The sequence below is a fragment of the Biomphalaria glabrata genome, chromosome 11 (genome assembly GCF_947242115.1).
Source record: "Biomphalaria glabrata chromosome 11, xgBioGlab47.1, whole genome shotgun sequence".
Classification (NCBI taxonomy): domain Eukaryota; kingdom Metazoa; phylum Mollusca; class Gastropoda; family Planorbidae; genus Biomphalaria; species Biomphalaria glabrata.
In genome coordinates this window covers 36,990,122-37,004,903 of record NC_074721.1, presented here as the reverse complement: position 1 = coordinate 37,004,903, position 14,782 = coordinate 36,990,122, and the positions used below count along the sequence as shown (strand labels likewise).

Sequence of the window (14,782 nt, the reverse complement as noted above, 5' to 3'; positions counted from 1 at the left end):
AGGTGATCAGTTGAATCTCTACTCTACTTTTTAGGTGATCAGTTGGATCTCTACTCTACTTTTTAGGTGATCAGTTGGATCTCTACTCTACTTTTTAGGTGATCAGTTGGATCTCTACTCTACTTTTTAGGTGATCAGTTGGATCTCTACTCTACTTTTTAGGTGATCAGTTGGATCTCTACTCTACTTTTTAGGTGATCAGTTGGATCTCTACTCTACTTTTTAGGTGATCAGTTGGATCTCTACTCTACTTTTTAGGTGATCAGTTGGATCTCTACTCTACTTTTTAGTTGATCAGTTGGATCTCTACTCTACTTTTTAGGTGATCAGTTTGATCTCTACTCTACTTTTTAGGTGATCAGTTGGATCTCTACTCTACTTTTTAGTTGATCAGTTGGATCTCTAATCTACTTTTTAGGTGATCAGTTGGATCTCTACTCTACTTTTTAGGTGATCAGTTGAATCTCTACTCTACTTTTTAGGTGATCAGTTGGATCTCTACTCTACTTTTTAGGTGATCAGTTGGATCTCTACTCTACTTTTTAGGTGATCAGTTGGATCTCTACTCTACTTTTTAGGTGATCAGTTGGATCTCTACTCTACTTTTTAGGTGATCAGTTGGATCTCTACTCTACTTTTTAGGTGATCAGTTGGATCTCTACTCTACTTTTTAGGTGATCAGTTGGATCTCTACTCTACTTTTAGGTGATCAGTTGGATCTCTACTCTACTTTTTAGGTGATCAGTTGGATCTCTACTCTACTTTTTAGGTGATCAGTTGGATCTCTACTCTACTTTTTAGGTGATCAGTTGGATCTCTACTCTACTTTTTAGGTGATCAGTTGGATCTCTACTCTACTTTTTAGGTGATCAGTTGGATCTCTACTCTACTTTTTAGGTGATCAGTTGGATCTCTACTCTACTTTTTAGGTGATCAGTTGGATCTCTACTCTACTTTTTAGGTGATCAGTTGGATCTCTACTCAACTTATTCCAGAAGAGTTAGAAGAGTCTTATCAAAGACGAATTGCTGTCCTGTTTGCTTTTATGTGAAAAAAAAACCGACAAAATATTTTTTTTTACAATTAGATTAATTTAAACGATCATAAGAAGACTCCGACTTAAATATTCCTGGTCCATTTGTCCATTAGTGACTTCGATGGGGGCCGCCTGTGATGATAATACAACTTTCTTTGTAATCTTGTTTTAATATTATTCTTCGAATCCAGCTTGCTTTAGAAATAATACTATCTAGTCAGTTGATTTTCATGCAAAATGTTTCTGAATCATTAGTTACGTTTGTCAGTCTCAAAAGACGAAATCTTTCATGCAGAGCAATTACAATACAGTATGTAATTAGTGAAAGGTCAATAGTACAGTACCTACGTAAGGCCTACACTCGCCCAGGGCCCCGCACTCTGCTAAGGCAGACTCTGATGTCGACTTAAATTGTAATGTAATTGAAGCAATTATAACGGCACTACATTGACTACATAACATGTTGCCCTTCTCTTTACCGCAAAAAAAAAATAAATAATAAAAATACAGCATTTAATTGTAACAATGGTGGGTCGGAAATGGAGGGGGGGCGATTGCATTCTTAGGGAACAAAGAAACGATTTGAACACAAAAATGTTACCATTATTTATTTGATTTTTTTTTATACATTCTTATAGTGAGTCTTCAATGAACGAGAATTATTATAAAATAGAAAATGAAAACAGAAGGTTGGGCATCTACAGCAACTCTCCATGCATCATAAAAAAAGGTTAGTCAAATTTGGCTAAATATTCATGTGTAATTTTGTACTCGTTTTATACTAACACGTTAAACCAACTAAACAGTAAGATAATTTTGTGTAACGATTGGGAAGCGTGGTCGAGAGGTTTAGTACGCTTGATTTTGTCTTGGCTACCTATGAAGAGGGCTCGAGTTAAGTTTACTGAGCGCCTAAAGTCAGCACGGAAAACCTTCTTTCAGATACCCCCTCCCACCCCGCACGTCCCACCGGTCCTCAAATAAAATTGGACCATAGAGCCCTAATAATCCCAAAATTACAATCCCTGTCTCTTCTAGATTTAAACTCGCGATCTCCCGGTTGGGAAGCCAAGTACTTTAGCAATTGGCCACCTAACCCCGAAAGTTAGCTTACGATACCCTAAATTTTAATATTTAGGTATTCAAGTCTTGAATGAATAATGCGTATATGAGGAAATACCCCAAGACTTTTAGTCCGTTCAAGATAAATATTTTTTGGTTCTTTTGCGATATTAAAATTTCTTTCTTTTCATCCTTCGAAACACTTGAAACGGTAAAACGAAAGTAGATGAAGTTATAGATGACTTTGCTGCACAGAAAGCACGACTTGAAGCAATATGAAATGAGATTTGTCACTTGTGCATTATTTCGTCAATAAACAACGGTATTATTCTTTAAAGATTCTTAATGATTACTTCCTGTTAATTTTACTGATATATGTACCAATTTCAATGTAGTTCTATATATTTAGTAAGTAGATTATTTCATGTCATGATGTCTAATGTCAAAATGCAAGGGGCCCCCAAGAGGTCAATTCCCCCGGGCCCCAAAAACCCAACGATACGATACACATTAACTGTTTAATATCTAGGAAAATCATTACAGACATTTTTGAGATTTGTGTCCAGATTCCACCCACCCAGGTTCCACCAGGTTCCTCCATGATATTGTGACTTGCATAGAGGTATTATAAAAACAGTACACTACATTTCCTTTGCAAAGACTGCAGAAAAAGCTTAAATTTTATCAGTAAACGAGCTGGACAGCAGAAAAAAAGAAAGTCTATCAATAGGAATACAGATTAAAAGGAGGAAAGTCTTGATACGTGTTCTATGAGCTGTTTATTATGTAGAATCAGGTAGTTCACACATAAACCTCGCTATTCGTACAAAACTGCAGGTTATATCGTTCATTTCACCACCTTTACCCCTATCCAAACATAAACAATGTTCTTTTCCTTCCTTATTATTTGGCTCTTTTGGGGCCCAGCTCTTAAATGGTAGAGCTACGCCAGTGCGCTGAAATTTCCAGGTTTCCTCTTTTAACTCGTCAGATCCAGCGATCAACACCAAATCGACAAGAGATGAGTTCAGAAAAAATTGCTGAAGTTTGTTGAACTCGTCGTTGTCATCCACTTCCGCCAGGTAGCCGCCGAAAGCTTGACAGTATACCATGGCTTCAACTGAATCATTGTGAGGAAACTTGGAGATGACGTAGTACTTGTTGCTGTAGACCAGAGGAGCTTCAAACAACAGAGACCTGAGCGTATCTATTCTGTTTTCAAGGGTCAACCACTCGAAGTGGCACAACTCTTCATGCTGCTGAAGAAGGGCGTCGTTGATAAAGTCTAGGTCTAGCGTGGGACGGTCGTTATTGAGCTGTGCATCTGTGTTAAATGAAATAAATTAGAAAAAAATAGCTATAAATCTAAAAATCTAATCTTCAAATACCCCCCCCCGGCCAAAACAAAAAAAACCCCTAATAAATACTCTGTAAGACATACAAATAAAGAAACATTCCTTGTTCCATGTGCTAGGACAAATTTGTACAAATACTCCTTCTTCCCTTGTGCTAATAAAGCTTAGAATGGGTTGCCTGAGTCGGCAAGGAAAACTAGTGACTCAGCAGAATTTAGGTCATTGGTTAACATACATGACAAGGTTGACCAAGGAACACGCGTAGGATGTAATCATCCTCTTTATTAAATTCTGTATTTCATAAGATTAAGATTAAGAAGATTAACAATGTGTTCTTGTCCCGTTATTTATGGTTTGCAGGATGGCAATGTACAGGACAGCGTTACAACAAGATGAGACTTTAATAGTTGATATTATGTTGATATTACGTTGATATTTCGTTGATATTACGTTGAAATTAGGTTGATATTTCGTTGATATTAAGTTGATATTACGTTGATATTACGTTGATATCACGCTGATATTACTTTGATTTTACGTTGATATTTCGTTGATATTACGTTGATATTACGTTGATATTACGTTGATATTACGTTGATATTTCGTTGATATTACGTTGATATTACGTTGATATTACGCTGATATTACGTTGATATTACGTTGATATTTCGTTGATATTTCGTTGATATTACGCTGATATTACGTTGATATTTCGTTGATATTACGTTGATATTACGCTGATATTACGTTGATATTACGTTGATATTACGTTGATATTACGTTGATGATAGGTGGGCTTTGAGCTTCATCTTGTCTTGTTGCACAATTATTCATTGACATAGACAAGACATGAATCAATAAAAAAAAAAGAAAAGTAACTAATTAGACAATTACTGGCAAATAATTATTATGTTTAATAGCTACAAGGGAAACTAGTAATCACACATATGGCTAATTTTGTTGGGTTTAGTCCCCTTTTAATAATTTGTTAACGCTATTTCTGCCTCACACTTTCTCCGATCTAGCTGATACTTAAGCAATTGGTTATAGCACCTAACAAAACATGATACACAAACTCAAAATCGGCCCACGAAGTGGTCCACTAAGGCAGGTAAAAAGGCAGATTTCAATATTTTCAGAAAGAACATCAGAATGAAATTCTATCAAAGACAAATGAGAGAGAAGAATGGAGAAAGAAGGTTGTGCAGACCAAAGGATAGATGAAAGTGAATGTAAACTTACATGTCAAACTGGCCTAACTGATGTCTTATAATGATTATCTAATTGATCTAATTGTTTTGTAAGGGTCATTCTCTCATTCAAATCCTCAAGTAAAAAACATTTCCGTAAAAAAAATAAAAAATCCTTTAGTTGAGTGTTCCGTGGCAATGGTATGGTGCTGTAGTTTACACGATAATGTAAAAAAAAAACCACAAAAAAACTTATCAATTGTGTTTTTAAATTATGTTTTACTTATATGCACACTAAACAGATTTGTTCTCTTAAAAAAAAAGTAAATATTTTTTTGTAAATAGAGTAGTTAGTATGACAGAACTTACTGAACTTAGCAATACAATTGTAAACAATTTTTTTTTACAAATAATTTAAAACCGTTTGCATAAATAAGTTAAAAATATGGCAAATAATCATCTCCCTTACTAAATAGCCTTACACGTTTGTTACTATTAATAGTGAATAGTTGTAAAAATGTTGTTTTGTTTATGAAAAAACTGCTTGCATACTTGATTAAAAAATTAGATTCTTTCAGAAAAGAAAAAACTAGCCGTTGAATGGTCTAAAATACTATGATGTCGGATTTTTACTATCTTTTCTAGTTTACGAGATCTAAGCGGGACCGAGGGATGGACAAACAGACCACACAACACTAATAGCGTCTTTTCCCTTTTCGGGGGCACTAAAAATACTCAATCATTCAATTAATTGTTGAAAATCAATTATTTTGATTGATATTGAATAAGGTAAATAGCTTCTACATGTCTTCACACACACATACGTCAGAGGGTATTCAATCATGTCTTCACACACACATACGTCAAAGGGTATTCAATCATGTCTTCACACAAATACGTCAGAGGGTATTCAATCATGTCTTCACACAGACATACGTCAGAGGGTATTTAACCATGTCTTCACACAGACATACGTCAAAGGGTATTCAATCATGTCTTCACACAAATACGTCAGAGGGTATTCAATCATGTCTTCACACAGACATACGTCAGAGGGTATTCAACCATGTCTTAACACACACATTCGTCAGAGGGTATTCAACCATGTCTTAACACACACATACGTCAAAGGGTATTCAACCATGTCTTCACACAGACATACGTCATAGTGTATTCAATCATGTCTTCACACAGACATACGTCAGAGGGTATTTAACCATGTCTTCACACATACGTCAGAAAGTATTTAACCATGTCTTAACACACACATTCGTCAGAGGGTATTCAATCATGTCTTAACACACACATTCGTCAGAGGGTATTCAATCATGTCTTAACACACACATACGTCAGAGAGTATTCAATCATGTCTTAACACAGACATACGTCAGAGTGTATTCAACCATGTCTTAACACACACATACGTCAGAGGGTATTCAATCATATCTTTACACAGACATACGTCAGTGGGTATTCAATCATGTCTTCACACAGACATACGTCAGAGGGTATTCAAGCATGTCTTAACACACATACGTCAGAGGTTATTCGAGCATGTCTTCACACACACAGACATACGTCAGAGGGTATTCAAGCATGTCTTACACACATACGTCAGAGGGGAATTCAAGCATGTCTTCATTAAAGAGCTTAAGAAATAAATAAATCTTCAGGAATATTTTGAGTCTTGATCTATAGGCATATCACCAAACTAGATATTCCTACTCCGAATATCTAGATCCAATGATGTAGACTAGACAATGTTGTTTAAATTTTCCATGAATGGAGCTGTATCAACAAACTAGAATTTTAAAAGTCTGAGTAGATTTATACATGCACTTAACCAGGATTTTTAAAAAATAATATTTGTTAAAAACTTTTTTTTTTTTTTTTGGTGACATTCTCAATGTTTAAAACTAACTGGGTTGGAAGCGATGAAATGGGTCCATCAATGAAGAAACACACAGGTACACATATACATATTCAGTGAAACAATTTTTTTTAAAGGGGTTTTAAATCTTTGTTAAAGACTAGGGATAATGGTTTATAATATTGCCAGCAGTCTAAAATACTGTATCGATGATGGTTAATAACATTGCCAATAAATTGAAATATTGTATCGATACAACGAGATCACCTAATAGCAATACTTCTTAATCTTAATAATATTTCAGGTTAATTTAAAATTTTGTTAATAATAATGCTGGTCTGAAATGGATCTCAACCATGGAAATACTTTTTGATAACAAGAGTGATTAATAAGAATACTGGTTTTATAACAGTGTTTAAACATATTTTTACTTTATTTTGAATCAAATCCTATCTTGTTTAGCTCATCCATCATGCTATAGCAATCTCATCTTTCATGCTATAGCAATCTCATCTTTCATGCTATAGCAATCTCATCTTTCATGCTATAGCAATCTCATCTTTCATGCTAAAGAAATGTCATATTTCATGCTATAGCAATTTCATCTTTCATACTTTAGCAATTTCATATTTCATGCTATAGCAATCTCATCTTTCATGCTATAGAAATGTCATATTTCATGGTATAGCAATCTCATCTTTCATGCTATAGAAATGTCATATTTCATGCTATTGCAATCTCACCTTTCATGCTATAGCAATTTCATCTCTTATGCTATAGAAATGTCATATTTCATGCTATAGCAATCTCACCTTTCATGCTATTGCAATCTCATCTTTTATGCTATAGCAATTTCATCTCTTTTACGGCCGTATGGGGAGGAGCAAGTATCTTGGAGAATAGCTTAGCTTGATCTCGCCTTTCCCCCTTTCTAGAAAAGTAGTCAAGAGGTTTATGCCACTCGACTATACATCCGCTAATACACTATCGCAGAAAAATAACATCAACGTTTCATTAACAGCGTGTTGTAGCCTAACGCCTGTTGTATTGAGTGCACTTGAAGTCTGTTTATCTCGCTGAAAAGCCTGTTGTCTTTTTGTTTATAAAATGTTTTACATGTTTCGGATGTTCCTTTAGAGATGAAGATAATTTTCTTCCTAGCCCACACCTACCGCAGGACGATGGGGGATGGGAGAGGGCAGGGTTTGAACCCAGGACCATCGATAAGTCCGAACGACACTCCAACGCGCACGCACGACCGGGCTTTAGTTATTGTTCTTAGAAGTTTTCAACAGTGTGTGTATTTTTGTAGATTTAGAAGCTGTCGTCCGCGATAGATATCTTTTTAAACAATTTTAAATTGCATCTGGCTCTCAATATCCATTTTTAAAACTTGATACGTTCTAGATTATACAATATTGAAAAAAAAAAAGAAAATTAAAGCTGACAAAAAGTTGTAAAATGCGTTAAATTTTATGGCAGTTAGTTTCAATTTCCTGGTAAAAGGATTAAATTAGAAAATCTTATCTTATCTTATATAATACAGACGTTACTTCAAAAAAGAAGATGATTACGTCCTACGCGTCATGCATTTAGTCATGCATATTAACCAATGACTTAAATTCTGCCAAGTCACCGGTTTTCCTGGCTAGCTCAGGCAACCCATTCCATGCTCTAATAGCACTAGGGAAGAAGGAGTATTTGTACAAATTTGTCCTAGCATATGGGACGAGGAATGTGCCTTTATCTTTCAGAGTATTTTATTAAATTTTGTTTTTGTATTTGAAGATTATGGTTCAGTGTTTTATGTATGATTGCTACTTTACTTTTGAGCCTTCTGTCCTGAAGGCTTTCTAAATTTAGTGATTTTACTAAAGGTGTTACTCTAGTCAAATGTGAATATTCGTTTGTTATAAATCTCACTGCTCTATTTTGTGTCTGTTCCAGTTTCTTAATGTTTTCTTGAGTTGAGAGGTCCCAAAGGGAGGATGCATATTCTATTATTGGCCTAACCAAGGTTAAGTAACATTTTAGTTTTATGTTCTTATTTGATTTATAGAAATTTCTTTTAATAAATCCTAATGCTTTGTTTGATTTTTTTTGTAGTTTCATCAATATGTGGATTCCATGACAGTTTTTCATTTATTATAACACCTAGGTATTTTGCGTTTTTAGTCTGTGATACTGGTTTGCCATGAATAAGATAAGTGGAATTAATTTGTTTTAGTTTTTTTGTTACTCTTAACAACTGACGAGAAATACTATAAGACACAAATCTACAAATAAGTATTCATATACTATGACATTGTGCATTTAGTGTACCTTGGCACGATATGGGCTAATATTATTAAATGTTCTATATGGCCCAAATACCGAGAAAGTGTATTAATTAATGTCAACGTGGCCCAGCAGTGATACGCCCGAAAAAGGAAGAGATTCTGTTAGTTTTGGGTGGACTGTCCGTACGTCAAATATAGATGTAAAAAACTTACAAGACATTGAAAATCTAGTTTCATGATAGCTAAAAGTGGAAAGCTTACCAGCAACATTTTTTCTTCTGAAATTGATTCGTATTCGTATAGTGTTATGGCAATTTTTCATAAAAATTACACCAATTTGTAAATACTACGAATAGTAAAAAAACAGGTAATACTCTATTAGAAAGGGAGTCAAATTCTCTGTATATTTATTAAATATTAATGCAAAGAGTTTTTACGGCTTCAAAAAATAATATGATATAAAATATTTTATTTCCAAAATAATGGTATTCTTTTATATAAACTAGTAACATTTTAATTTTTTCTTCTTTTGAGGCGTCTGTTCCTGCGATTAGAACCATTTCTACATTTGATGTACTATTTACGAATCTTTGGAGGGCAGCGTACTCGCTTTTGTCATCAATTTCGGCCAGGTAGCCGCCAAAAGCTGTGCAGTATGTCTTGGCTTCATCAGAACTTTGGTAAGGAAACTTAGAGATTAGATACGTTTTGTCATTGTGGCTCAAAGGAGTGTGAAATAATAAAGATTTTAGTTCACTTGAGCTTTTTTGAAGTGCCTTAAGCCTTCTCTCTATTCCCACTGGCAATCCACGAGTAGGAACAATTGTACTTGCGTTGTTGAAACAGGACCTTCATAGCATTCTCAAGGTCTAACTTGGGACGGTCGTTATTAAATTGTCCATCTGTGTTAACTGGAACAAAGTATAAAGAATGTATGTAGATCTAATTATACCAGAGGTGGATGCGCGCTGACTGAGTGGTCAAGAGCTTGGCTTAACCTCCTGGGGTCCTGGGTTCAAATCTTGGGATTCTTAAGGCGCCCCTGAATCAATCAACACTAATGGGTACATTGCTTTAGTTGGTCGTTGTGCTGGCCACGTGACACCCTGCTCGTTAACCATTGCCCAAAAAAAACGGAATGACCTTTACATCTTTGGCCCTCTAGATCGTATGGTCTGAAACAGGGACTTTACTTTTTAATTATACTAGACAAGAAAAACAAAAAGGTACAATTATAAAAAAACAATGCTAAAAATAATTTTCATAGTTTTATAGACTACAGACGTTACTTCTAGAGAGAAGATAATTACGTCCTACACGTGATCCTAGGTCAATAAGTCATGCATGTTAATGACTTAAACTCTGCTAAGTCGTTGGTTTTCTTGGCTGATTCAGATCTGTATAACGCGTTAATTACACTTTTCATGTATAATTAAAGTCAGTGAGTTAAGGATTTGAATCCCCTTCAGTTTAGCAGCAACCAGGCCTCAATTTTAAGAGACCTTTTTTTGAAAATGTAAAACACCTTATTTCGGATCAAGCTGAAATTTAGCATAATTATTTCTTTTACCTGACAACACAAGAATCAATAATAGTAATAATAAAAAATAAACAATTAGTTAATTACCTATTGTTAATTAATTATTTTGTTTCATATCATGAACAAGGGGAAGAACCCGTTCTAGGCAGATGTTGTAGAATAAGAGGAATTAGTCCCCTTAAGAACTCTTGAACCCTTAGGGAACATTTTTTGGCATCTAAAAAACAATAATGCAAACATTCAACAAGATACCCCTGTCGTGAATTTGTTTATTCAATTGTCGTCCCTAGTGTTTGTTAACATTTGTTAGACTGTGTACTGACCATATTTCGTGTTGTGACCTTTACTATGTGCGCAGTTGTTTGTCATTCAATGCAATAAAGCTCTATATGTAAGACGGTTTTTATTATGCTAAAGCACGACAATTTACTACACTGAATCTACGAGGTGTGGTATTGATTCTAGACATGGATAGACTGTTTCGACCGGAAAGGTTTGATGTTGAGCGTACCGCTTCACAAGCATCAGAAAAGTGGCTACACTATTATGAAACCTTTAAAAACTTTTTGTCTGTTGTTACCATAGAAAACATTGATAACAAGAAGCTATTAATTAACTACATTTCGCCATCGGTGTACCAGATGATAAGTGACATAGAAACGTATGAAGATGCAATGCAGTCACTAAATAACATCTATGTACAGCCTAAGAACGAAGTATTCGCAAGGCACAAGTTAGCCACGTGTAGACAAGAACAGGGTCAAGGTATTGACGCCTTTCTTCAAAAGCTTGAGGTGCCACTTAAAGCCTTGATAGACACTGGAAGCTGTGAGAGTTATGTATCAGCTCGAGTTGCCAGGAGTCACAAATGTCCGATAAAAACCTCCCTGGACAGAATATTTATGACTTCTACTCACTTGTCTCGAGTTACTGAAGGCCATACCTTTGCAACCATTCGACTCAAAGATGAAACATATGAAAATATTAAACTGTCACTTTGAGATGGATTATGTTCAGATATTATTCTAGGTTTGGATTTCATAAGCCTACACGAGTATCAACAGATTCCCTTTAGTGGAAAGAGACCACCCCTGTGTGTAAGTACCCTTAGACCAGCTAAAGTAGAGGCGCCTAGTCTTTTTGGTAACTTAACTCCAAACTGCACCCCAGTGGCAACTAAGTCACGCAGACACTCACTACAACACACTTATTTTATTAATGCTGAGATTCAGAGACTACTAAAAGACCAAAAGTAATAGAACCTTCAAAATCCAAATTCAGAGCCTTGAGGGGGATTAAATGCTTCGTCGAACCTGCGAGAACAGAAACGAATAGTGGGCCTTCTGGCTTATTTTTCTCTATGGATTTCTAACTTTTCAGACAAAATCAGCCTCTTAGCTAGAAATAAACGATTTCCTGCCCCTGAGGAAGTCAAACAAACATTCCAGGACCTAAAGGACGAGCTCAAGAAATCCGCTGTTTACACCATAGATTACAATCGCCCGCTAACAGTGGAGACAGATGCGTCTGACATAGCTATAACAGCTACACTTAACCAAGATGGCCGGCCTGTTCCTTCTTTTCCCGGATACTATCGCAAAGCAAAAGAAGGCACTCATCGTTAAAAAAAGAAGCGTATGCAATAGTAGAATCTTTGAGAAAGTGGAAACACTCTCTTATCTGAAGACCCTTTACCCTTGTCACAGACCAGCGATCCGAGTCCTTTATGTATTGTAGACAAAATAAAGGCAAGATCAAGAATGAGAAGATTCAAAGGTGGAGGTTAGAGCTATCCTGCTTTCACTAGGACGTCGTTTATATACCAGGTACACAGAACACAGCTACCGACACTTTCAGCAGAAATCGCTACTTACCCGCAATGTCACGTAACGACTTAAAGTTACTCCACAATAGTGTGTCTCACCCTGGTGTTACTCGGATGCTACATTTCGTGAGATCAAAATTTTACTTTTGTCTTGCGATGACGCCAGAACAGTGATCAAACATGGCCAGATATGTGCTGAACTTAAATCTCGATTCTTTAGGCAACCAATAGGACAATTAATCAAAGCCACTCAGCCATTCGAAAGAATAAGCATGGGCTTTAAGGGGCCTCTTCCTTCCAACTCACGCAATAAATATCTGCTTACCACGATCGACGAATTCTCTAGGTTCCCTTTTGCCTTTGCATTCCCAGATATGTCATCTGCTACTGTTGTTAAATGCCTAAATGAGTTGTTCGCCTTATTCGGGCTACCTTCCTATGTCCATACCGACAGAGGTACTTCCTTTATGTCTACTGAAGTACAGAAGTACCTTAACGAAAGAGGGGTGGCTACGAGCAGGACCACTGCTTACAATCCTAGAGGGAATGGCCAAATAGAGATGTATGGCTATAACTTTAGCCTTACACTCCCAGGACTTGATTACATCTCAATAGGAACTAGTACTGCAAGACGCGTTGCACTCAATTCGGTCACTTCTTTGTACGGCGACGAATAAAACTCCACATGAGAGACTACGGGCCGATAAGAAACAGTTTCTTTAAGATTGTTGGCGCCACCCAAAAAAGGACTGTTTCACAGAAAATGTAAGACCCTTTGTGCTGAGAGACGGTTCGTTCAGGAATGCGACACCCTCACTTCAAAGCGAAACAAAAAACAGAGCAGAGAACTCTACTCTGAACCCTCCTGCTAACCAATCAACCGCGTCAATCTTAACGTGGGAAGTGGACTTGGTTAAAGCCCCGACCATCGCCAAGTAACTTTGTTGAACCAATCCAACCTGCCGATTCAACGTAAGAGAAAAGAAATTAAAACCCAATTACAGGGTTTAACTGACTAATGTGTTTGATAAACACTTTGCTATCAACCAGTAATGCAGATGTGTTTAGATATTTCTATTTATTCATCATTGTATTTTGCTTTGACAATCTGTTGTTGTGTTATATGTATAAAATTTAAACGTGGGGTGAATGTCGGGAATTTGTTTATTCGATTGTTGCCCCTAGTGTTTGTTTACATATGTAAGACTGTGTACTGGCCATATATATATATATATGTTGTGATCTTTACTATGTGTGCAGTTGTTTGTCATTCAGCGTAATAAAGCTCTATATTTAGCATGGTTTTTGTTATGTTAAAGTACGACAAGACCCTTCTTCCCTCCCCCTTTCACTACTGGTCCAGACAAGTGATAGAATCATAGCGCATTGAGAAAACTATAAACTAAATAATAACGATTGATACAAATATTTTCTAGTCGCATAGTTTTATTATGTCTAAGGCAGTTTGTCGCGTGGCAACACGACTGATCCCAACTAATTGATACAATTACACTTAATATAAGTTGTATGTTTTTCAAAATGTTTTTTAGAATGTCGTACCAGTTTACACATGTACGTAGAATATTATTAGCTTTTTCTAAAAAGTTTATAGAATATCAAGATATGCAAGTCTTATTCAATATATTGCATTGAGTTTATTTTTACACCCGCTCAAAGTTGTAGGTAACACCTTACGGATTGAACCTTTCTTGTAATTTTTTAAGACTTTTATTTTTCACCGTTTGCTAATCAATAAACAAAAAATAGCGTACATATCTACTTTATCTTAAAGAATGTTTGTAATTAATCACATAAGATAATTAAATATTGTTAAGTCAACTAGAATATAATGCAAATATTATGTAAATCGAACACATACCGATAGAACTAAGAAGTTCGAGTGATGATAGAAGGACCAGCAGCCGCGAAGTACGAGACTGGTACATTGTTGTATTCTTGGTTAGGTTCAAGTTGTGAATAAACCAGGCGATATTTACTTTTATTCAAGTTTTGTTAAATATATCCGTGTTGTAAAAACTTATCTAGAGTGATTTCAGTCCATGATGCATCCTAAGTCAAAGCTACTTCATAGGTTCTTTAACAGTTGTGACTAATTTTTGTTCTATACAGATGCATAAAGTTTAATTACATTTCATTGGTAGTATAAGTGGCCCTGTTGAGCCCCCTCCCCCCCCCGCCTCTTTAAGCTTTAATATAATATCAATAAATCTAAAACTTATATTTAATAATAAAATGCGTATAATAGATTTTTTAAAATGTAAATGTCCCTCCTCCTTTAAGTGCAGCGCCTCTTAGAACTACTTAAATCCGGCCTTGCTTTGCACGCTGAGTTATCTCTAGAAATAGCACAAAAATCTTTGTTTCCCTTTCCTATTAATATTTTCCACACTAAGCTTCCTGTTCTACTTCGAATCAAAGTGGTAAAATATCTCGCTCCATTCAAACTACCGTACATCAAGCCGCGAAGTGGTCTACTTCCTGTCAATCAAGTCTGGGACGAACTGGTGCAGAAACGTGTTTGCTCCTTACGGTTGTCAGACTATATCAGTGCTGCTCATTGACAAGGGAAGCATCAGGACAGGGTCATTCAGTGAACTTCTCTGT

The 14,782-nt window shown here is 35.9% G+C and overlaps 1 protein-coding gene across 1 annotated transcript; it reads right to left on the bottom strand.

The window, feature by feature from the left end:
* Positions 1–1,646: 1,646 nt before the first annotated feature.
* Positions 1,647–14,337, bottom strand: LOC106080336 (perlucin-like). The gene is made up of 2 exons (XM_056045724.1): positions 14,037–14,337; positions 1,647–3,422 (listed from the first exon to the last, which is right to left on the bottom strand). The coding sequence occupies exons 1-2, from the start codon at positions 14,101–14,103 to the stop codon at positions 2,881–2,883; spliced, it is 609 nt and encodes a 202-aa protein (XP_055901699.1). The 5' UTR covers positions 14,104–14,337; the 3' UTR covers positions 1,647–2,880.
* Between the last annotated feature and the right edge of the window lie 445 nt (positions 14,338–14,782).